Genomic DNA, 25,118 nt, shown 5'->3' with positions numbered 1-25,118 from the left:
CGCACCAGTTAGCTCCAAAGGTGTGAATACTTTCTGAAAGGCGTCTGGAAGCAGCACAAGAAAGTGATGTTGCTCCAGTTTTTAAAGGGTTAAGTGTTACATTTTAAGGGAGATTTTAAAACGGTTAGTGGTGAAACAGAATGCAGTTAAATCTCTCTCTGGGAAGCTTATAATATGCACTGGCTGTGCTGTCCAAACATACGGAAGCAATTAGCAACTGGGGAAACATTGTGAAGTTGCATAAAGAGAGAGGATTGATAGCGAGTGCGTTATTCTGCGAAGGGGAAAAAAAAACGGGGGAGGCATGGCTTAACATTTTGGAAAAGGAGGAAGGGGTTGGCTGGATGATTTGTGACTCATAAACCATGATGGAAAAAATGAAGTGAAGAGGCTTCAGTGGGTAAAAGAGAATCCTATATGGAGGGAATGAGTTGGAAACTTTGGCTGAAGGTGGATCTCACTAAGTTTTGTGTCTTATCAGGGCTGACTGGAGTGTGTTTGTGCGTGTGTGTTTGTGCGTGTGTGTGTGTGTGTGTGTGAGAAACAGCCTCATATATTATTAACTCCTGCAGATATGCTGCAGCGAGCGAGGAAAGCACTGAGCCAGTTCCTGTAGGGCAAAACCAGTACAGTCACTTGAGTCGTGGAGGAGGACTTTTTTAACTACTTAAAGGCTGCAAAGTTGCTGGAAGAATTAGAGCTAATTTTGAAACAAAAAAAGTGGAGGAGAGGAATAGTTAGAGTGAAGTACAGGGGAAAAAGGGGGAGGGAGAGAGGGAGGGAGAGCTGCCACTTCTGCCAGAGGACTGAGTCACAGGGAGGAGAGGAGAGGGAGGGCTGCTCTTTCGTTCGTCTCCCTGTCGTAAAAAGTCACGGACAGCTTGGCTGCGGCGCTTGTTTTAAAGTCCGGGATGGCACCACACCCCTAGGCGCACACCCCCACTCCACTCCCCCTCACCTTTCACCCCCCAACCCCCTCCCCCCGCCCTCCCGTCTGTCTTCAGAGCCTGGGACTCTCCACTTTTGTACCAACCAGGCCCGATGCCGGCAAGCCCCCCTGGAAATGCGTTCCCAGCCCTGGTGGTTGTGGGACACATTGTTACCTTAATCCTTGCCTGGCAGTGGAGAGTACGGAAGAAGCAAGGTAAGAAAAAGCTGGCACACTCCTCTCTGCGCACTCGGCTTACTTCAGGAGAGTCTGAAGAGGAAGGTTTTTCTGCGCAAATAGTTGCTCGCCGGCTGTTGTCGTCCGTCGTCTCTGCTCTCTCCTGTCCTGTATGTTTTTGTGGCACACACACACACTCTCTTCCTCGCTCCCCCCCTCTTTTTTTCCCTCACACGTCTCAGTTTCCTGTGGTGTGGAGATGTTGTAGTTAACCCTGTAAGTGCCGGCTGGGGTGTGATGACGTAGGAGGTGGAGTATTCTGGTCTACCGGAGGGTTTTTTTTGGCTTTGTCAGAGCTCTGATGTGCACAACTCAGCATCAGCTCTGCTTCTCTGCTTTCCTTGAATAGTTTTAAAAATGCTCCATCATTTCATTCAAGCTCTGTGTTCAGGTTGTGAGGCTCCTTTAACCCTTTACCACCTGGATCGACATTGCTTTTACTGTGCTGCATTTCACGAGCATTTAAACCTCAGAAACTTGATTTGATTTCTTTCAAAAACATGAGAGAGATAATCAGGAACTTGACTGGGAAATGTTCTGCAAATTCCCAAACTTTGTAAAAACAAGTGACAAGGACATGACCTAAAAAAATGGCTGGGGGAGATTATCAGATATTTTTAAAAAAAGTTTGCTTTTTACCAGAAAGCTATGTTTAGAATTCTTATAATTATATATTTAAAATTTTGGTACAGAAAATGTGAATTCATATTATTTTTAGCACTTCCTCTGAAAATCATTTTATTTTACAAATTTCTTGCTATTTTTCAGGCCCTTTTTTCTTCTGAAAGTGCTCATTGTCTTATTCGCATGTTTTTGAAAGAAATCAAGCTAATTTTCTCAGTTTTCAAAGGGTTAAGGTGACCTGACGTGAGCTTAAGCCCTTGACTACTCCGAGTATCTTATCTTCACTTGTGTTTACTCCAGTATTGTTTTATAGACTTGTTCAGCTGGTTTCTTCTTGGAAAGCTTCCACTATTCAAAGTTACGATTATGCTCTTCACATACCAAACATGCTGCCAGGGGGGAAAAGAATAACTCTTGATGTAACACACTGAATAGCCTGAAGGTTACCTGCAGACATGCATGGCTTTAATGTCCCCAGACACACCCCACACAGGCTTATTTGACTGTTGACACAGCTTGGCACAATGGTGGCTGTCAAACACACCTCTGCAGGCGACACACCCCGAGGCAAATTAAAGGATGTCTGACTGACAGTCTGCAGGTGTAGATAAAGAGTGATTGTTTTTTTCCAACTCTTAAAGTAATGTGAGAAACCAGTTTGGCATACAGACACTCTTGGACTTTGGACAACGAATCAACAACAAAATAGTTTTCTAAAAACTTACAGATGAAACTGAGCAGTCCCTCCGGAGAGAGTGGGGACAATGTAGTGTAATTCAAGCATGTAGGAGACTGCAAAGACATTTAAAAAAATGGCGTAACAGAACGAATCAGTAATACAGTAAAAAGAAATTTATTTAATGTCCTCATCGACTTGAAATCGACACATAAATTTAAGTCCTGTAACACATTTAAAATCAGACAGTTTTTATTTTGCTCTTTGGAAAAGTACTTGAATATAATTGAGAAAAATTATAAATTAATTTATGAAAGGTATTATAAATGTTTGAAAGTAGGAAGCCAAGAACGGCCATAGTTGTAGCTATTTGTTAATGCTGTATTAGCACCAATCGGTTGGTAAATGTTTGGGGGCAGGATGTTTCGCCAGCCTTCAAAACACTCAAAGCAGAGCAGCGTCAGCCGTCAGCATGTTTTGAGCTGTGATTAGGCAGTAAGTAAGCTGCTGTTAATTAATAATTGATTTTTGCTTGTCTATTTATGATTTTGTGCATTTTTCTTGCAACAGATGGTTATGAGGAAACAATTTCATACTCGAAAATAAGAGTGAGTACTTCAAAAAGTAGTTGAAAGTCCTTTAATTTGACTCACCACTCTCCGTACGATAGCTATTATTATGACCATTGTCTCATTTGTGGTTGTGTGAAACTTTTTCATGTATTGGCTGTATCTATAGCATCATAAAGGATGCATGGAAAGTCTGAGGGCAGTGACGTTTGCAGCATTTGAGACAGACAAATCTATTTTCATACGTAAAGTCAGTATAGATGAGCCTATTTTTTAACTGAAAGAAGATGCACACCGTCCTGAAAAGGTTGGTTGTTTTGCTAAACTGAAGCCTGTACTTTTCCCTTATCGCTCCCAGTGGTCTAGGTCAGATCATAAACTGAACAATCCTTTTGAAGGAAGTTGAGGAGGACACACCTTGAGTAGATAAGACTCATTTTAACAACAGTGACATGCCTGAGTTTGTTATGACAGGATGAGCAACTTTCATAGCAGTCACGAGAGAAAGAAAGCGACCAAAATACTTCCTCGTAAGAGGAAAATGAGCAGGCTTAACATGCAAATGATAGAAAAAATGGAAAAAGTGAAAAATGAAAAACAGATCCTCACGTGTGCAGCATTCTGTGAACTGTGCACCCCTGAAGTCTTGATCAAATAAAGGTTGCCTGGCGGAGTGGTTTGACTGGTAAATTGTGGGCAAACATTGCATTGCAAAACCAGGTTGCGTGCTATCTCTACCCTCTGTCAATATGCAGCCCATTTGCATTTGAAGAGATCTGCTTTCAGCTGTGTGTTTGCCGCAGTGCAGACAATAAGTCTGCACCCTGTACATCAACAACGGTCATATTCCCTCTTCCCAGCACTTGTCAGTATTGATGTATTTTCAACAGAGCAGGGAGGTGTCGCGATCGATTTCAGGCCGTCTGATTTGGATCTGTAATGTAAACAATGACCAAACATCTGCAGAGTCACGTGCTGGTTGTCACAGATTATCCGGTCATGTAAGTTAGGACGATAGTTTGCAGGAGCAGCAAGGTGCCTTTGACACAGTGGGAAGGTGAAAGTAGGTAAAAGGGATTTCACTCCGAGCCAGGTTTAAAAAAAGCTCACAGAGCGCCACACATGGCAGCCGGCTAATGGTAGTAAACTCGACACTTGGGACGGTGGACTGTGTATCCTGGATACGGCCATAACAAACTGCAGGAGGAGGGCTCTGGTTTTCCTTCATGAGGCCCCACGCTGATCCTTGGGACCTTTAAGAGAATCTGTTGGTGCTTGGATAATTAGAGTCATTTGTAGTGATTACGTGTCTCTATGAATCATAAACCATTATGAGTTGCGCCCGAGGCTTCTGTTAACTTTGACATCTTCTTTAACACTGTCTGTTGTTGTGTCTTGACATTTCCGTTAACGATTTTGAGCGAGACTTTGTGAAGATTCAAAAGATTAGAAAGCTCAGATCAGTCCACAACACTGAATAATCCGTTTAGGAAGCCACACCCAAATCTACAGCAGTGTTCACGGAGGACCAGCTAGACTGGCGGCTGGTCTGCTGAAACCACATGCCACATACAGCACATTGTAGGATTGGGTTTAGGTTTTGGCTGCTGGTGTGCAGCTGTGACTCACTTTCCTGTCTGCATTCACTGTGACAGTAATAACAGACTTGAGGAGGGAGGACGGCCCGATCTGCTTTAACTTAACAGTAAAGAAACATTGAAGAATGCCAAGTGTTGAAAACAATGCACGCCCACCGTGTCCCTACATGGCCTTTACAATAACCAGCATAACATGAAGCCCATCAGCGGTTAACCGTGGTGATGAGGCCTGTCACTCTGTCACTCTGAACACTGTGTGCCCATGTTAATCCGTGTTTATGTTTTAGAGGGTGAAGGAGCAGCGACCGAGTCTCCTCGACACGCTTTGTGGTTAAGTCTGGATCCCTCCTTTTTGGAAAATTGGCACTTATTCAGAAAAAAATTAACTAGAGCTGCAACAGCTTGGTGTTATAATAATTAATTAATCATTAATTTCATAATGAATTAGTTTGAGTAATGTTTTTTTAGTTTTTTAGTTTGAACTTTGTTTTAAGCTTCTTAAATATATATATTTTCCACTATAGATTTTTCACTTCTCTTTGACAGTAAACTGAAATTAAACTTAACATCTTTTGGTTATGAAAAAAAAACAAACCCAAATGACCTCTTGGTCAAAAACATTGAAAAAACATGTGAAAAAACATTTTCACATTTTCACTTTTTAAATTCTTGGACAAAAACAATATCTGCAAATAAAATAAAATTTAAAAAATAATAATGAAAAAAATAGTATAAGTTGTTTTATTTAAGATTAAAGACACAAGCAAGTAAAAGGTTTGTCTTTGATAGATTACTTTCATTCAGTTATATCATGAGTTTAGTGATCTGTGATTTTGAAGTCAGTCCTCTTCCTCTTAAAAACAGGCTGTGAATTGCTGCCACATTTGAATGCTGTTCAGTAGCTCTGTGTTGTGATCCAGAGAATTAAGTAGATGGATAGTTATCATTCCTCCTTTGAATACCACTGTGAGAAATGCAAACCTGTTTTCTTAAAAACTGACAACACCCACAAAGTCAAAGGCTATAAACTGATTCACCGTGACGTCCCGCGAGCATTTATCACTCCCGGATGGACATCTGACGATTGATTTCAGTCGCTGAGCTAAGTGAAATCAGCAAAGTTGTTTATATTTGTTGTTATTTTTGGCCATAAATATAACTTACCAACACAGTACTTCATGTTAAGCAATGTTCTGCTTGGGAAGCAGCAAAACTTATTTTAGCCACCTACAAAAATATATGTCAGTTGAAGTGTTTGCAATATTTGGAATATTTTCACCGCTATACCTTAAACATTAAAGCATTTAGGCAGCAGCAGTAGACCAGACAAACTCCCATATTCTGCAAAGTAAAAGCATTGTGCTTCAGTCTGTAGCTTATGCTGATTGAAATTAATTAGTTTATTTTGATCCCCTTTTGCCAAACTTTTAGAGATTTGTACATGTAGTTAAAGGCTCAAAATGAAGACGAAAAATCAAAGACATGTTTGAAGCATATTTGAGGTACAATTTTATGCACTTAACATGTAGCAATAACCAAGATCTTTTTTTACACTCGCTAAAAAAAACCTCTTAAAATAAAAAGCTAAATATCTCTGCTGTCACCTTCTGCACCTAACAGACGGGAACTTTTACATAGTTTCAGTATTTTATGTACTTTTCTAGTTCTGACTTGAAGTTTACAGGTGTACACTGAAGTAACTGAAAAGGCTCTGCTGGAATCCTTTTATTGTTTAAATTACAGTCCTGTAAAGACATAAAATGTGTTCACTTTCACTGCAGTTTGCTTACTGCCTTAACCCCTTGAAACCTAGATGGAGACTTAAGTGTTCTTGTGGGCCTAATTTTTCTAATATCTTGCTAATTTTTGAATTTCTGAAAAAAAAGCCAAATTGCTTAGGTTTCAAAGGGTTAATTTGAAAGGGGGGGGCAGTATAAAAAGAAAGTAAATGTGCAACATTTCTCTATGTTACGCAAGAAAGAGAGAAAACAAGACTCCGATGTTGAGATATTTATGACCCGCAGCTGTTGTACATGTGGGGGGAGTGATAATTTATTACCCGCAGTCAAACGCTGCATGTTGAACCTGCACTCTGCCCTTTGTTATGTTTCTCTCCGCGCTGAGACAATAGAAACCGTAGCTGGTTATAATGTTCATATCAAATGTTTCCTCTCAAAGGTTTGTCTAGTTTCTGCTTTGCATTAAGGGGCCTGCGGGGTTATGTAACTGTGGGGAGAGGCACACGCTAAAATAAGGATGTAGCGTGGAGTCCTCAGTACTGTATACAAGCCTCGGGTGTGTTTATTTCGGGGATGTCCCTCCCAGGCGCGCTTTAATGGCACAAATCGTTATAGCGCGTTTACGCACGAAGGCGACAACAGAGGAGGATGGAGCAACAGCGGAGAGCTCTCCACCTCATCTCGCTACACTGAACAGAAAGTGGGCCGGGCCTGTGACAAAAACTGTCTGCAACCTGACACGACCCTGTTTTTTTTGTTTTTTTTCCTCCTCCATGTGGCTCGGATAGAGAAAAGTTTTGAGGGCTGGGAGCACTCACGAGAAACACGCGAGTCGGGGGGCGTTTACTGGAAAAGTCCGGCGCGCTGTTGCTTTACGCGCGGCACAAGCACGCAGCGGGATGGCCGAGGTGGAGGACACGATGCGCGCCGCTGTGCCGTCCTGGTGCGGCGGATTAATATACCGACGGACTAATTACATCCATGAAATGAGCTGCGGAGAGGTGGGGTCGCATCTGTACAGCCGAATGTGCTGCGCAGGTAGGTGCAGGCGCTCAGTCTCCGTCTCTCAGCGACTGTTGTAATAGGAGGAGGTCCTGGTTGGGAGGGGCTGCTGGGGTGCTGATGGTGATGGTGTGTTAACCTTTTCCATGCCTCCACCCACTATACAACAAGCCCAGAGGGTCAAAACAGTGACCGTCCAGGAGGTCTCTGGGCAGAGCTTTGTTTTGGTCGTTTAGTTGGTGTTGTTAATGTAATTTTATGGTTGTTTCGTCAACTTTTTCTGCACTTTTATAGAAGTTGGCACAAGGTTTAATGTGAGCATTATCAGTGTTGATATCTGCCCTAACGCTGAGCAGATTGCACTGTAATTTAGAGCTGAAAAGACTCTTTTTTTTAAAGTACTGAAAATTAAAGGAATACTTCACCCCCGAAAAATGGCCATCTGTAAATCATCAAGTGTTGCATGCTTTGTCACAAAAACAGCGAAAATAAATAAATAACTTTCTATTGCAGTCTGGCTTTGAAGAGAGCATGACTTGACTCTGACTTAGTTTTCATGAAATAAAAAAACTGAGCAAATTGGCTTGATTTCTTAAAAAAACAAACAAACAAACAAACAATAAAAACAAAATGTGAGCAACAACAGAAAAAAAGGCAAAAAAGCAAGAAATTAGTAAGAAGTACAAGACAATTATATGTACATATTTAAAATTATGTTACATAATTATTATAATATTTAAGAACTTAACTAGGTCATTTCCTTGTTTTCTTTTTAATTTTTGTCTTATGAAAAGCCTCTGAGCGCAACCAAGAAAAGTGATGTTGATTTAGGTTTTAAAGTGTTAAGCAGCAACAATTTAAGTAATTTTAATGTAATTTATGAAGCAAAAATGCCCCAAATTCCCCATCTTCAGCTTATCAACTGCATATATTTTTGGTTGCAATAATAAGATGAAAAGCATTTGGCTTTAGACTGTTAACATTGGCTTTAGGAACTTCTTTCTATAATTTTCTCACATTTATTAAGCAAATGAATTAATGAATTTAACAAGAAAATAATAATCAGATTATTCCCAATGAAAAGAAAATGTTAGTTGCAGTTTAAGAGAGCTGAAAGTGTTTGAGGATGTGTGATTGAGAAGGATACGTGTATGTTATTGTTGCCCCACCTCTCGGCATGACATGATCACTGCTGACATTTTAATAACCGTCAGTGACTGAATGTAAAATATGTGTGCTGAGAGGCTCAACCTGATGGGAATTTTACTGAACGTTTGTTTACCTACTGAATGTGTCACAGAGATAACCAGAAATTCATCAGATTGTGTAAATGTCTTTTATTTTAATGGACTTTGACATTATGTGTGAGAAAAGCTCTTTTTCCCCCCTAAACTACGAGCTCTCCAGAGGTCTGGGGCCAAAACCGCTCCTCTGTAAACACTACGCTGATGGACTCTCAGCTTCTGTGTGTTTTTGCTGCGTTGTTACGGCAACCATTCTCACAACCAATCACTCTTTCCACATTTAAAAGTGAGTGTCCGTGAGCCTAAGTCAACACCCCGGGGCCTCGAGTGACCTTGGACTTTTCTTTTACAGTAGTCTGGACTCTGATTAGAGACTCGGAGCAAAGAGGGTTGTCAGCTACCTCTTAGATCTTAAATTATTAAAGTAGATTGTTAAATATTCTGACTTTTCTTATGTTTTGTAGTGCAGCTTTTCTAACAGAAGAGGGAGACAAACTGTTCTGAGCAATGAACTCGTCTCCTTTGTAATTGGCTGTAACTGTCACATCTGAATGACATAAATCAAGCAATTATCTAGTCCTCATAATTTCAAAACCGCAAAATTGTAAACACCATATGTGGCTAATTACATGTGTTACTGAATGCATACTTCCTGAAAATGACTCTCCTATTGCAAAAGTGTGTCAGAGTCATAATGAGAAAACTCGATGTCTAAACCCATCAGTGTTGTTGTTTTTTGGGTTCCTTGAGTTTGTCGTCCGTCTGCTTCTCTCAAAGTTTTTTTTTTTCCATCGTGTATCAGCACCTGAGTTTGTTTTGAAAAGGAGTAAATTCCTTACAGTTACAAAAGCAGGCAGAGCTCAGTCTTACACTGTTGTGCACGCTTTCATGCCAGCAGGTTGGATCTGCCCCATAATGCCCTGGGCCTTTCATTCCTCACCTTGGCAGAGTTTCTCCCTGAACTATCCAACCTTCATACCATCCTCGCTCCATCATAAACCCCATCGGGACCTGCAGGCCAGATGGTACTCCGTGTTAGTAACATTCCTGTCCTCTGTGGGACTGGCACCGCATGCTGTCACATGCACACATGAAGTTTTCGGTGGCTGGGGTGGTGTTATCGCAGGGAGGCGGCTCCCCCTGACTGTGAGGAGGGTGGGCGCGCCCTCAGGAATGCATAGACCTGCGTGCTTCTCACGCCAGAACTGTCATCATAAAAACTGCTATCAGCTCTCACTGCTCCGGTTAATCACCACGTTATCAGTAACAGGGAAAGGAGAAATATCCACACAGAGCTGCACTGTGTGCACATGTTACTGATAGGAGCACTTTTGTTAAAGTCACATTATGCGTCACTCAGAAAGGGCTGGTGCCTCTTTGTTAATATGGTTTTAAGTCAGCTAATCAAATCTTACTGTGTCAAGCTAAAGCTTTTTGAAATTGGCACACATGATAGAGTTTGCAGCCAGTGTTTTAGGAGCTGCACAACATTACAGCCTGAGCAAACTGGATTAATCTCTTTCAATAACATGGAAGAAGGCACTGAGCAACTTCACAAAAAATTACCCCAAATTTAACAAGGAATAATTAAAAATGTTACAAGAAAAGTACCCGAATTTTAGCACACAAATAAGAAAAAAAAAATGTTTGAAAAAACAAAGAAGCAAAAAAAACAACAACAAAATAAAAAACAAAACAAGGAAATAGCTTGGGAAAAAGTGCTAAAAATGTAGATCTAAATTATGCTCAATTACCTATATTAATTAAATAGTTATTTTCTAATATTTTTTTCAAAGTCTGCTTTTTGTGTCTTTTTTTATGGTGACGTTCGGCCTTTTGTCTGGAAGTAAAAAAGAAGTTTTTTGTTTTTTTGTCCAACATGACCATGCCCTGAAAATAAAGGCATTTTAACATTTCAGAGAGAGTGCCTTGGAGTTTTGTCTGATTTTTCAAGTCTCTGTGTATCCCTACCCAAAGAGCAGCTCAGACAGACTGATTTTGAGTCCAAGAAGCACCCCTTTTATTGCATTTTTTAAATTTCTGCAAACAGATTATATTTTGCTTATTTCAGAGCCACTGAAAAATTTGTGATCGTTCTCTGCCAAAATTTAAATTCTCTGACTTAGTTTTCATCAAATGCAGCCTATAGAGTTGCTGGCAGAGGTGTAATATCTGCAGTTTCCATTTCTCAAGTCCCGACAAGCCACCTCCCCGTGTAGGCATCGAAAAAATCCCTTTACGTGCATGGAAAATTGATGCTCTTAAGGGTGAAAGGTGTTTGAGGTATTCAGGTGCTGTGGGACCTAAACCTGACAGTGTGAAGCGGTTAGTTTAGAGCACCAAGCTTGCAAAAAAAGCAATGCTGTGAGTGTTTATCAGAGATTATTTGTGCAGCCAAGCAGAAGTTTTATTGCATGAAAAAGATGCAGATGTAACAATTCTTCTTTTATCACTCGTGCACACAGACAGTCCAGTCAATCCGCACAGAGCTACAATAGCTGCTTTGTGTCGGGGATAATTTTCTGCAGCAGTGTGGTTACTCCATTAAGAGTTTCTGGAAACCCACTGGTTGCTGGCTCCACAGATACTCAAGTTTGGAAATTCATCTAAAGAAAATAGTCCGAAGCAAATGCCTCAAATAAAAAGTTAGTCTCTCGCAGGTTGTTCTCATTAGAGATTTTTAAATGCTTCTTTTCTTCCTGCTGCTGGATTCTCTCCTGTAGACCCCCACACACCCAAAACTGCTGTCTTCATGTATGGAAACAAACCCCTCAGTGCCAGTTTCCCCCGTAATTGTGTCCTGATGGAGGAGGAGCGCTCATGTTCGGGGTTTTCTTGTGTCTGTTCAGGGACAGGCTTTTCTTTGAGGCTCTGTGGTGTCGTGTGTGGCATGTCCAGCCGTCCCGCCTCCGACCACACACTGGTGACTGCTGGGCTGCGCGCGTGGGGTTCAGCTGGGGTTAACAGGCTCCAGTGGGCCGTTTCGGTACAGCCTGGTCTAAATGAGGGAATGCCCCCCTTTTCTCGATTAGTAGTCTGTGGAGTCTTTTTGACAAACAATTAAGACGCTGTGTGTTTTAGGACAACATGGTTTTTATACTGTCTGACCTGAGATGACCCGAGTTAAAAATCCTGTGTTTGAACACTCTTTTGGCATATTGGGACCTCTCCCTAAAACTAACCAGTTCTTAGATCTGTAAGAAAATATCGGTACACTTGAGTATCATGATATGGTTTTCGATCCTCAAAATCACTGATTTGTGGTAGTTGTTCATTTTGTGTTGATTAAACCCCCTGTGTCAAAAACTGTCTTCAGTCATTAGACTTTTTAACTGAAATGTGACAAGCTGCTTACATGTTATAGGGACTGTGATGAATGCAAATATATTCCACTGTTGTTATTGCAAAAAAAGTAACTCTTTTTACTCGGATGTTATGCATATGGTGGTTCTTAATACCATAACAGCCCCCCCCCCCCCCCTCAAAATAAAACTGCATTGTGTTGCCTTGCTTACAGTATTGCAGTACTTTGCAATATATTATCGCAGTATATTGCAATATTTTGAATGGTGTTGTATTGTATATCGCAATATATTGAATTGTTCATATTGTGATACGTATCGCCAAATTCTTGACAATACACAGCTCTAAAAATCTTTTCATTGGCATTGTTGGCAGTTTTGCTGTTGCTCTTGTCAAAAGTGACCGAAAGTACTATACAGGAAGTTTTTACACGTATATTTAAATGTCATTAACCACAATTTGCTTGTACTTTACATTTACTTTCTTCTGGACAGCATTTCATTTGCATGCATTTGACAACTTTCACAGACTTTAAACTTGCTTGAGATTTTTAGTCTATCACTGTGAGAATTTAGATGGATTTCAGTTTTGATGAAATGTTCATAATTATGGGATAACAGCAACTGAGAGCAATAATAATTTATCAGCAATAATAAATAAAAAAAGATCTTTCATTCAAAAATTTGATTTGTAGACTGCTGTAGAAAAGCATTGCATTCACAATAAGCTCTGCTTTTAGAAAATAAAGAAGCAAAAAGTATCATGTTTAGTAGGTTGTTTATTGCATTAAAATGTTGTTGTTTGACAGCTGAAATAATACATGTCAGACTGTCGCTGAAGCTACCATCTTACAAGGAAATGAACCCAAAATGCGTGCTTTGGAAAATGTTTGTCAGTAATTAGGATAAATGCAACATGCAAAAAAAACTTTGGTCTTGTAGCTGCACATTGATTTCAAAGTGGAAACGTTAAAGTAACCATTGAGACACAAAGATGTTAATTAAACTCACATATCTATGCATTTTGATGTAATCAGTGCAGAGGTCTGTTTTGGTTGGGTGCTCAGTGAGGGTCTTTGCGGAGGTGCGGTCTGGTGGGTGGGGTCGAGGCGTGTAAATAACAGGGCTGGGCCAGAGGGGTGAACCTCTCTTTCCACACATCACTGTGTGATGAATGACAACTTCTGACATTGCAGCCCGCAGGCAGGCATTTTGCAAGAGCTGGCGAAAAAAAAAAAGGAAAAAAAAGAGCATACTGTAGAATGTCAGAGACGGCAGCAGGAGAAAGGGAGGAAAAAAGGGAGTAAGACTTGTGTTCAGGAACTGAATCAGTGTCTCGAACACTCCCACTTAACTACAGGATCCCACACCGTGAAGCAGTGTTTCAATAAGAGGACATAAAGTAGACAACATAGCCTCTCAACCTGCGGAGGCTCCTGATTTGCTTTTGATCACTGAGATAAGGCCAGCAAGGAGATGGAGCGGAGATTTAGAAACTACTCCACTGACAGTGTGGGGAGTGACGGGGTCTTTTTAGAGGACTCCTACTATCAGGGGGTGCTCAAGGCCATGGATCACAGGAAAGGTAGAGTTTGTCATCTTTACTTTCTTCCAGTAGCACTTTCACAGAGGTTTTGTGTATTTTAAGTCTTGGATTTGGAAATAGGCCAATAGGATGTTTGTGTTTTTCTCAGCTTGTTGTGGAATCTGTCACATTCGTTTGAAAACCTCTAAAATGTCTAAAGCGTAGAATCGACTTTTGTCTCTGGTGGTCTTCTGCCTTGCTTTTATAAAATGAGACACGCCCCTTCATGTGTCATGACTTTTCCTCTTTTTATTGGACAGCTGTGCTGACACCCATTTGGAGGCCAAAGACGGACTAAGCAGTGACTTTTTTTTTCTCAGTATCAGTATTTTATTGCAAACCTGAAAAGACCTGTTTATAGGGATGTGCAAACAAATCAACAAACGTGCATAACTCCGTGTTAACAGCATGTGTTTAAAACTCACTAAGTCACTAAAAACAAAACAAAAAAAGCGATAAGCAATATATCACCCTGAAAATAGAGGGAGCTTTTTCAGAAATGGGGCAGAAAGGCTCATAAGAAAAAATAGATGAATGCCAGAAATCACCAAAATGATGAGACTACCAATATAATATGTGTGTGCAGCTGACAGAGACTTGATAACTGGTGTGTGTTTTACAACTCTAGACACGAAGACTTTTAATTGCGTAAGAATGAACAACACCTGTATGTTCTACATTTATTTGAATTGAATTTGTTTTAGTTTATTAATTTATTGTAATTTTTATTTAGTAATCTAAGTTAATTTTTTTTTATTTTTATTTTTTTTTAATTTTTTTATTTACTCTTTAATTTATTTTTTATTTCATGATATCTTAGGTATTTATTTTAATGGTTTTCATATTGTTGTTTGTAAACTGACTAAAGTATTATAAGATTCTGGTTCTTTTTATGAAGTTCTTTTTTCCCTTTTTAAAATGTGTTTTTCTACGTTCATGTCTGTACTTTACTTTATTAGTCCTTTTTGGCTTCTGAATTTTTTTACTTGAAGTCACTGTTGTAGTATCTCCTGATGTATCTGTGATTTACAGATCTGTGATTTAATCTTTTCTTTTTTGTAGTTGAATATATCAAAAACACCCCACTCTAACCAGACGTATGTTTCTTCAGGTGCTTTAAACAACATGCTGTCTCCTCCTGTGTGACACTAGAGGTGTAAAGATCCATCGATCTGCATCAATATATCGATTACATGGGCAATGATCACTTAACATTGATGCAAAGTGTAAACATCGATCCATATCATCCTCTTTGCGGCGCGCCCTTATTTTGAAAGTCTGTGTTGCGACACAGCGTCCGGCAGTTGATGGCGAGCAGCCGACAGTAAGATGATGATGATGATGACGCTGTTTGCTCAGGAATAAATCACATGTGTGGAAATGTTTTGTTTTCGGAGAAACTGCGAGTCAACAGACAGCGGTTCTGATATGTAAACAAAGCGGTGCTGAGGAAACAGGAAGTACCTGCCGGGCTGCTTCACTGACTTCTTGCTAATGTTACATTAACTGCTCTGTTTTAGCAATGTTGACTGAAAAAACGTGCATTTAAGACTGAAAGTCATCTTAACTACTTTAGTGAAAAGATCTTGTTAATCTACATTTTGAGGATGTTGGGAGATGTTTGTCTTCAGGTCAGACAGCCCTGAAGTTTTAGGAAAAAGATCATGGTTTGAATCAAAATGTAAACATTTTTTCCAGAAGGCGTTTTCTAACAGAATGAATAAGTTTTAATTATTTCCAATGATGTATATGTTGTTTTTATCTTTTCCGGCCAAAAGCAAAGAAAGGGGTGGACGCTTCTCCTGTAACCGACTGTGTTAAATTAGCAGATAATATCGGCCCGTAGCGTTCGCAGGTATAATATTGTATCGTGATGAAACCAGTGATTTACACCCTTATGTGACACTCCGCCATTACGCATCATTACTCAGTAACAGAGTGACGGGATTATTTGCTGATATCTTACAGCCGCACTGCGATGAATGAACGATCACGTTCTTTGAGGAGACCCGATATCTCATCTCGTCTCTTTGACTGAGCTGATGAAAGCAAACCTCCGCAGCTCAGTTTGCTGCTGCGGGCTACAAACCTCAGCCAGGCAAACACATTGTTCGTTAGAAGGATCAGTGAAGTTTGCTGTTCTGTGTCATTAATTTTGGTTTTGGAATGTTAATGTGTGTTTGACCTCTATTCTTTACATTTTATGTCATGTGAAGACATACAAAAGTGTCCTGGAGTAACTTTTTCTACCAAACAATCCTCCCTCTGTTCAGTCATGATGCAAAGTCAGGCGCTCATGATGAAATATGGTAGAATTTCTCTGCTTTTGTGGTTTTATTTCACTTCTCTGTTCGGAGACAGTCACAAGCGTGTTTGTGAGTCACCGACTGAATGCCACCCTGAAATGGGCGTCGACGCCACCGGATGTCATCCTCTTTGGAGTCTGTGCTCTGTCTTCATCTGATCACATCTCCTGTTTGACATCACTTCTTATCCAGATAACATCACGAAGCTCCCAAACACTCTGTGACTGATAAGAAAATCAAGCTCAATGGTTTCATTGTCTTCAAAGATTTAAAAATTTGCAACAGAAAAGTCACATTGTGTCCAATCATAATCACGTCCTCAAAGACAGACTCGTTTCTTTACATCGTACCGCCCTCTGTGTTTGACAACTGTCCTCATCACTTATTAAAAACACTCCGGTGAAGAGGTGAAAGTGTTCCTCGGGTAGTTTTCTCCGCAGAGTTGCTGCATGCTTGAAATAATTTCGGGAAAACATTGCATAAGGTATACAGTACCTGCAGGTATGTGAGAGCTGTTTGTAGTAATCAGACTGTGAAATCAAAACAGCGCCAGCCTTACAAGGTATAACATGTTCCTGTAGAGGTGCTAATCTGAGGATGTCGGAGGTAATGTACTCGTGTTTCACCTTGAAAGCATGTCACCTCTCTTTGTTTGTTATGATGGGCGGATTTTAAACCACCATGAGAGGGAGAGCAGTCGCTTTCTGTGTCACCTGAGGCGTCCTCTGTTGACATCACATGTTCAGCGCTCTGATTTCTGCCTTTTGGGAGCACAAATATTTATTGTGTTTAACTCTGGGAAACATTTTTTAATCTAAGCAATGTTTCCCCCAAAGGAGTCTCTCCACATGTGGGACCATAACTGTGGTTTTGAAGGTTTTAGCTCATTAAATAGAAATTAAGTGTACTGCCAACCAGTTTCTAAAGCACTGGTTCCCAACTCATGGATCAGGACCCCTCTGAGGGGTCACAGAGTAAATCTTAGAGGTTATGGGATGATAGCACAGAAGAAAACTAGTTTATTTCTGTAACATGAAATTATGTTTACTTTTCCTTGTTGAGGATTACCACATCATTTTACAGCCTCAGGCTGCTACAAACTATTTTTAAGTAAACATTACCCTTTGGCTGTTTTACTGTCAACACGATGGGAATCAAGTAGACTTTCCTCCTTTGAAGAAGTCATTAACCAAAAAGTTTGTCAATTATTGTTCTAACGTAATAATTTGAATTCTTCCTGGCGTTGTGCACTTCTTCAAACCACAATTATTATGCATTTGCATGTTTCATACGCATCATATCAACGTTTCTAAAGCAACTTACTGACTTTGTTGTTGGGCAGTGGAGGAGATGGTGGATGCAGTGCCAGATAGGCAGAACGCCTCCCCATCTGCAGATCTCTGAAACATAGTTTGAGCGTATCCGTTACATAACAACGTACAAACGCAACACATCTGTGGTTTGCAGAAATTTATAATGCCAACATTTTCTAGCAATTGGGTTGATTTTACATCATTGATAGTCCCTTTTGAGTTTTTTTTTAAACTGCCCATTTTAAAGCATAATTGAATGCACCAGCAAGTAGATTTTGGTTTTTAATGTGCATCAGCATTTTGAATATGAGAAGAACTAAAGATGACAAAATATTCACAGTAATGGGTTATTTATCAGAAGCAAGTTTTATGTTTCTCCAGGATGATTTTCGTTACCATACACTTGCTCGAAGGTTAGATGTCAGTAGATCAGTATGTTTTGGAAAACTGTTCCACAATTATATTAGATATTTAATAGTTGTAAGTAATATAGTAAAACATGCAAAAACTCTTCTATTAACACAGTTGATTAAACTGAGCTTCTGTCTGACTTCTGTCCCTCCACAGATGAACGGGACCGAGTTCAGAAAAAGACCTTCACGAAATGGGTCAACAAACACCTGATGAAGGTAAGATCCCACTGCAACAGCACAGATACTTAATATTGTCGATTCTGAAACTCAAAATGTTGATAAAATGTTCGCTTCAGATCATTTGGAGCAAGTAACTAATAACAAGGGCTCCAGCTGTCCTTAAACAACCCTAAAGGTTGTTTTCTTCCATTCACATTCCAGCACTTGCTCTCATATCCCACCCAGCTTAAATTACACAAAGATATTTCCTTAGGAGATAAAAGACTGTCAGATCTAACTGAGTCTCACTGCTGAAAAAAAAGTTACCTGAAAACAGCACCATAAAAACATGAAACATAACATGAAGCAAAATCAGATTTTGGACTCTTTACACCACAAAAACAGTGTAACCTCTTTGGAAAAAGGTGAAAAACATTAAACAAATCGCTTCTCCGCACAGTAAGCTCCAGACATGCTCTGTGTGTCGAGCGTATGCGTGTGAGGGAGTGAGCCAGGAACACCTGGCCTCGCTTTAGCAGCAGCAGCACCGTGGGCCGGGCTCGCTCCGGTTTCACATCTGGGCTCCAGACTGACATCAGGGCGGCTTCTCAGGGCTCTGCAGGGGAACAGGAAGCTCCAGGACTGAAGTCCTGATCTGAATGTCGGGGCCAGTAAGGCAATACTTAAACTGAAGCGTTCCGGCCCCTGACCCCTTAAACTAAGGAGCTTCCTGTGTCGAATATGCAACCCACCGGCCCCGCTCTAAGTGCAGAGAAAAGGGCTGCAGCTACAGTCGCAGTTATTTTCCATATCAGTTAATTAGTGCTATGACAGTGAAAGAAGAAGAAAAAGAAATTATTGATTATTTAACCCTTTGAAACCTGGATAAACATGACTTTTCTTGTGCTGCATCCAGACGCCATTTACAAGTAAAAGCAAGTCTTAAGTAGAGTAAATATGTGCAGATATATAAAGCAAACATATATGAACCTTTGAACACTCAGAAACCTGGCAAAAATTGTCCTACAAAATTCGTAGATTTACAAAAAAAAATTATTTTTAAAAAATGCTAAAGAAAAAAAGTCCAGAAAACAATATGTTTGTAGTTACCATAATTACATTTTGAAAATGATTTTACAGAATTAGTTTAATTTTTTAATCAGTTTTTAACCTTTTTAATGTAATACATTCAAATTAGATACACAGCCTAATATGTCAATGATTAGCAGCAACACTGATTGTTTCAGTGCACCAAGAGGAAATAGCATATATTTTCTCCATATGCCAAATATGATAAAAATGTCATCAGGTGGAAAACAGTAAAAATGACAAATTCAAAGCCAAAAGCCCAGAATGACACACAGAAATAATACAATGCGTGTTTTTATGCTTTGAGTTAGATTTTTGGCACTTAGCATCATGAATGTAACAGTTTTGTTCACACAGTATTTCAGACTTAGCTGAGCTGGAAATTCCAAGATTAAACAAAAATACACAATCTTGCCAACATTTATGCCATATGCATGAACACAGCCAAAATGATCAAAAAATGAAGAATAAAATGCGTTTAAAATGCGGTAAACAGTCCCTAAGGGTTTTAAAACTGCCCTAGAATAACTCATGTCATTATTTTATGACAAGAGGAGAGTAATGCTAATTTTGTAACATTGCTTAGGTTTCATGTAATAACAGCCTAGTGAAATTACACACAATACAAACACTGAAATTGCAGTTGTTTGCAAACCGAACTGCATTTATAAACCCTTAATCATGTTTCCAGGGAATGTTTTTAGCATCTGTTTAACTAAAGCACAGCGTTTTCCGGCTCTCGGTGCTGCTCCAGCGACACATTCGGGTTGATGAATCTGTGTTTTCACACGGTTACTGAAGTGTGTTAAACTGAGAGGAATGTCTGCTGTCCTCCCTCTGTCCCCTCTGAGACGGCTCACAGGCTTTTGTCGTCAGTCGTTTCTTTGTCTGGAAATCCCTCAGATTTGGGTCCAAAAGAACTTGAGCGGGTCGGCGATCTGGCTGCCCTCAAGGCATTTTGGACTCGTGGTAACAACATAGTCATGGGATTAAACTTTGAGGCCAGGAGCGCTCCGTTTTCATGGTCCGCCGTCTCAAAAGTGCCGTCTACTGTAGCGTGTCTTACATCTCTTCAGATTACAGAGAATGAAAACCAGACGTTATTCTGCGTTTTATTTGACTTTTGAAAATCCAGATCAGACCAAAAACAGACTTTCATTCATAAAAACAAGACTGGAAACAGTTGTAAATAGCTTTGGGTTGGATCAGTCAAATAATTTAAAAAAAAAAGAAAGAAAATGACCATCTGTTTATGTCTGTCCATTCAAACCAGCGTCTGCGTGTTTGTCTCTTGTTCTTCTTTTCCGTCACGAGTCCCTGCAGTTTTATATCTCCTCTCATCAAACTCTCTCTTCTTTCCATCTTTCATCCTGTCCTCCCATCCTTTCCCATCAGCACTGGAAGGCAGAGGTAGGTGCGCAGAGTGCTGAGTGGAAAAACCGTCATTACTGCCTGCATGTCTGTGATAACATTTTGACCTTTTCTCACTCCCGTCTGTTACCTGAGCTCCTTAGCTGCTAACCTCAGACCCTTTTCACTTCATTTGAACTCTTTGACTCTTTTCTAACTGCTTTAAGAGCCTTTTCTGCAGTGTAACATGTCTTTACATGTCCTGTAACTTTACACAACAGCTAAAAAAAAAAACAAATTAAAAACAGAAACGAGGTAGTAAGGTGCCTGCATGACGTGTACAGGTACTTTCACAAGTGTGTTCAATATTTTTATTTGCAAACTGGTTCTTATTTCCATATTTCTTATATGCTCCCTGCTGGGTGTGACATAATATTTTATTATCACTACAGACGCAGCACCGTTACTGCTACCCAGAGGATGATGGGAAATAAACAATCAAATCATTTGAGATGTTCCAAACAAACATCAGGATTTGCCAAACTTGTTTTGAAGAGAAAATGAAGGCAAACATTAAAATGATTATCCAAAATGTCATTCTAATGTCTGTTAGATTTTGCAGAACAACTTAATGATTCAGCTTTGATGTACAACATCGTACATACATGCTTTTCTCGCTTTCATTTCCACCTCTAAGTTCGCACGGGCAATGTGGTGAAAATGAAATAACAGAATATTTTATTCTAGGGGAAAAAAAAAGGAAAATATATTTAAAATTATGTTTCAAAATGACTATACATTTTTTGCTATTTTTTTTCTCAAAATCGTGTTTGCCTTGTTTGTTTGTTTGTTTGTCTGTTTGTTTTTAAACTAATTTGGTAATCTGGTAATTTTTCTCAATTTTTCCCAATTTCTTGCAAAGTTTTAGTTCATTTCTTCTTTAACTGCTTTTTGCCTTCTTTCCATGTTTTTGAAAGAAATCAAGGCATTTTTTTCAGGTTACAAAGGGTTAATATGAGTGAAACGATATCAGAAAAATGGCTCAAACTTTAATAAACATTTTTTTAAACTGTTGGAAGAACCTCTAATGTATACCGGGTTGAGACGGCAGACGGCCGCTGCCGCAGTTACTGTTGTGTGTGGCTCTTTCCCTTTAAGTTGCTTTGTTCATTTTTAGGTGACATTTGGGATTCTGTCAGATGTGTGAAATCATTTCTGCTAACAGTGTTGAGCTGGTCGGTAGTTTCAGTGTTTGTATTATGTTTGAACACACTGATGCTGACCTGTTGGAAGACAAAATGTTGGGACTGATGTAATTTCACTAAAAAACTGAAATTTTTCATTTGTCTCCTCTCTTCTGTCCTCAGACCCAGAGACACATCACAGACCTGTACGAGGACCTCAGAGATGGACACAACCTCATCTCCCTGCTGGAGGTGCTCTCTGGAGAGACACTGGTGAGCTTTGGCGACCTTTGACCTTTAGTTATTCATCCGCTTCTGCTGTAACCCCTCTGTCCTGTCCAAATTTGTCCAAACGTGTCTTATTGTCGCTGCTCTCCTGTCTTAATGACTTAATTTGCCGTCGCATTTGTTCTACTGTCCAGTCCACTCGTTGTTAACTCCAACTGCTCTAAATGTTTATCTGAGTCAAATGTTTCTCTGCCGGGTTTCTTGTCTTCGCTCCTGCATGTGTCGACTTTGATTCTTTCGAGGTTTTTGGACATTTCAGAACATGCTGAGGTTATGCGCACTCTTTTACCTGTTTTATTGGGAACACACCGTCTGGTGATGTAGCCTTAAAACACTAATTTTCATTCTTTGCTTCCATCTCGTAACCTTTTCTGCACTGACCTGTTTGACCCCTGGTTTTTCCTTTATCTAATTCCTGCTGACCTTTGCCCTGACCTCTGCCCCCTGTGCCTCTGCCCTCCTCTCTTGCGATGCTCTGGCTGTGGTAGCCGAGGGAACGTGACGTTGTGAGGAACGTGCGGTTGGTGAGTGGCGCCTGGACTGTGGGCGTCGGGCGTGGCATGTGTCACCACCCCAGGTGGCTGCTGGGTTGTGCATGATGACAGTCACACTCCTTGTATCGTCCCCTCTCTGTGTCAACATTGTCCTCTTCCATTTTATCAGTGTGCTAGTAGGATTGGGAAAAAAATCTATTCATGAAAGTGTTGCAATTTTTTAAATCAAAATCTTTATTATTGACATTTTTCAGTGTATATTGTATATTAAAAGTGCAGTGCAGAATGGTCATTGCAGGACTATGAGATATGCTTAGGTGCTTATCAGCAGCAGCTGCCATCAATGTATCCAAATGAACATGGTTGAATAAACATAAATAAGGATGACAAAAAAGTTAAAAAAGCAATACACATATAGAAGATTAAAGATCAACAGACTGCTGGCCTGGCTGATTATTGGGACAGATTTTTGGCAATTTGGCCGACTTGCAGTGTATTATATAACTTTTCCCTAAGCTTCAGTGTGTAAAAAGTAAATAAAAACTGCAATTAAACGTTATATCAAATCACAGTACGTTTAGAATTGCAATCCTTCATTGCAATTCATATCGAAACAGCACTCAAGTATCGTGATAGTATCAACTTTAGAGATAAACATGTTGTCTCAGCTCTAGGAGATAAGAAGTTTTAAGGTTTTAGTGGAGTCATGTCTACAGTTTATTTTATTTTAAACATTTTATGATCGTGATTTGTAGTTTATTTTTGTGTATGAAGTTGAGTGATCATGTTATTTCAAATTATTGTTCATGAAGAATTGAAGAGTGCATTATTGAAAAAAATAGGGAGGGAATTTGGAAAGCTGAGTTTTCAGGATTGGCCCCAAAACAACATTTTTTTTTTTTAAATTCCAGAAATGACCACATTCACTTAATGTTTTTTTTGTTTTTTGTTCTGTGTGTAATTTTCTTTCAGCTAAGTTAATTAATCCAGTACTTTTCATCAGCGGATTTTGACTGAACGCACTAAAAAGATATTTTTAACCTGCATTACCAGAAAACAAATAAATAAACATGAATCAGTGTTTGTTGTTATCTTAAGGATATATCTTGTTTCTTCTAGTTAAATATTAAACTGAACTTTTCTGAACAGAAACAGATGGGTGCGTGGAAATATGAAAAGATTTTTTTGCGTAATTTGTAGTTAAACATAGAAACCAGCAGCATGGTCCTTCTGTAATTTGAGATGTCATAGTTTAAATATTGGGTTCCCTCACTGTGTTGAAAGCAAAACAGTTGCATCACTGCAGGCTGATGTGTTAACTAATTCTGCAACAAAGCTTCTTGCCGGCTTAAAGCTTAAAAAGTGGAGCACCGATGCATGCCATGGCCATCACTCCAGGGGTTACGGTCTTGTGCAGGTTTAGAAAATATACATGTGGATTTTGCTCGACTTGACTGCGCTACAGTTAAAATCTCAGACAGTATAAGATGTAAAAAGTGTTTTGTAAGAGGAGAAGTTGACCGTAGATCTCAGAGAAAATGAATATTGTGACTGATGATCGGGGGAATCACTGAGATTGTATCATTCATTATCATGCTGTCACCTGCAGACATCCTGGCTGGTTTGTTATTGCATTTCAGGGTCATTTAGGGTCAGATCTGGTCAAAGGTCTGGCCAAACGCTTTGATCACAATCACGCAAAAATTTGAATCGCACTTCAAATTTGCTGCATTTTGTTTTTAAGTTCAGACCATGACTGTAATGATTTCTCTATAGTAGAATAGATCTTTGTTTTAAGCACAGAAGGTGTTGCTGGACACTCAAACACCTGCTCCTCAGTCATGGGGCCTTGCTGTTTGTTGATCATTCAGTTGTTGTGTCCGCCTCCTGATGTTTGGTGTCCTCTCGTCTCTTGCAGCCGCGGGAGAAAGGCCGGATGCGCTTCCACAAGCTGCAGAATGTACAGATCGCCCTGGACTTCCTCAAACACAGACAGGTTAGTAAATAACAATTTTAAAACCAAATCAAGCACAATTAAAAAACAACTACATTTGACCAAAATGCTGTAGAAATTCAAACAAATAGCACATAGATAGCTAACGTTCAAATAGTGACAAAAACTACAACAAAACAACAAAATGGCAATAGAAATTACAAAGCAATGTTGTATCTACACAAATATAAAACAGAGTAAGGCTGGTAAAGTCAATGACGCACGTCAATGACGACGTCCTGAGATTGAAGTGTTAATGGAGGGAGAACATTTAATTTAAAGTAAGAGGATATTCCATTTTTGCAATGTTTGTATGTTTGTATGTTTGTTGAGATTTTTTCAGTCACTTTATTACTTAAAGTAACAATCTGATGTTCATCGTCTGCTATCTGCTTCAGCCTTGGAAGGCTCGAAATTTTGGTTTTGTCAGGATTTTGTCTCAATTCACAGATTCATCTGAACAACATTAAAAGCAGATTGCAGCCCTCAGTCACACTTGCTAAAGATGAGGCAGAACTATACAAAATAGTATCGATTGCATAGAAAATAAATTTTGTATCTAAATTTTTAACATAAATTGTGAATAAAGTAGGACCCAATATGGACCCTTGCGGGACACCATTTTGTATATTCAAAATGCTAGTAAAAACCTTTGGACACTTTGTGTTCTACCACTCAAGTTGTCAAACCACTGAATGTTTTTTGAGGTCTCCCCTATGTTAACCAGCCTCTGTAACAAAACAGAAGTCAAACTCTGTCAAAGGCTTTAAAAAGTTCTACAAATATTGCAGCACAATATTCTTTCAGGTCAGTTGTCAGTCATTATTAAGGTAAATTAAATCTTCATGTATTCTGAATAATTTATATGGATAAAATGTATTATTGCTATGTTTGGCCCCATATTTAGTCACTACAAGTAGCATTGTAGTAGAGTTTCAGTAGTCTTGTACTGGTGGTGAGTGTGGTTTGGAGGTGGCGCGTCAAGTACGCTACCAACAGAATATGGCTTCAGCTATACACGTGTC

At 39.6% G+C, this 25,118-nt stretch overlaps 1 protein-coding gene across 1 annotated transcript in view; it reads left to right on the top strand.

Annotated features, from left to right (window-relative positions):
* The window catches only part of pleca (plectin a), a 120,301-nt gene that overhangs the window by 56,861 nt on the left and 38,322 nt on the right, over positions 1 to 25,118 (top strand). The window contains 4 exon segments of the mRNA XM_042506556.1: positions 17,691 to 17,752; positions 20,180 to 20,194; positions 21,502 to 21,591; positions 24,019 to 24,096. Coding sequence (XP_042362490.1) covers positions 17,691 to 17,752; positions 20,180 to 20,194; positions 21,502 to 21,591; positions 24,019 to 24,096 — 245 coding nt within the window.

Source organism: Plectropomus leopardus, chromosome 18, assembly GCF_008729295.1.
Source record: "Plectropomus leopardus isolate mb chromosome 18, YSFRI_Pleo_2.0, whole genome shotgun sequence".
In the NCBI taxonomy this organism is placed as follows: Eukaryota; Metazoa; Chordata; class Actinopteri; order Perciformes; family Serranidae; genus Plectropomus; species Plectropomus leopardus.
The sequence above is the reverse complement of the archived record's forward strand: the minus strand, read 5'-3'. Positions and strand labels throughout refer to the sequence as shown.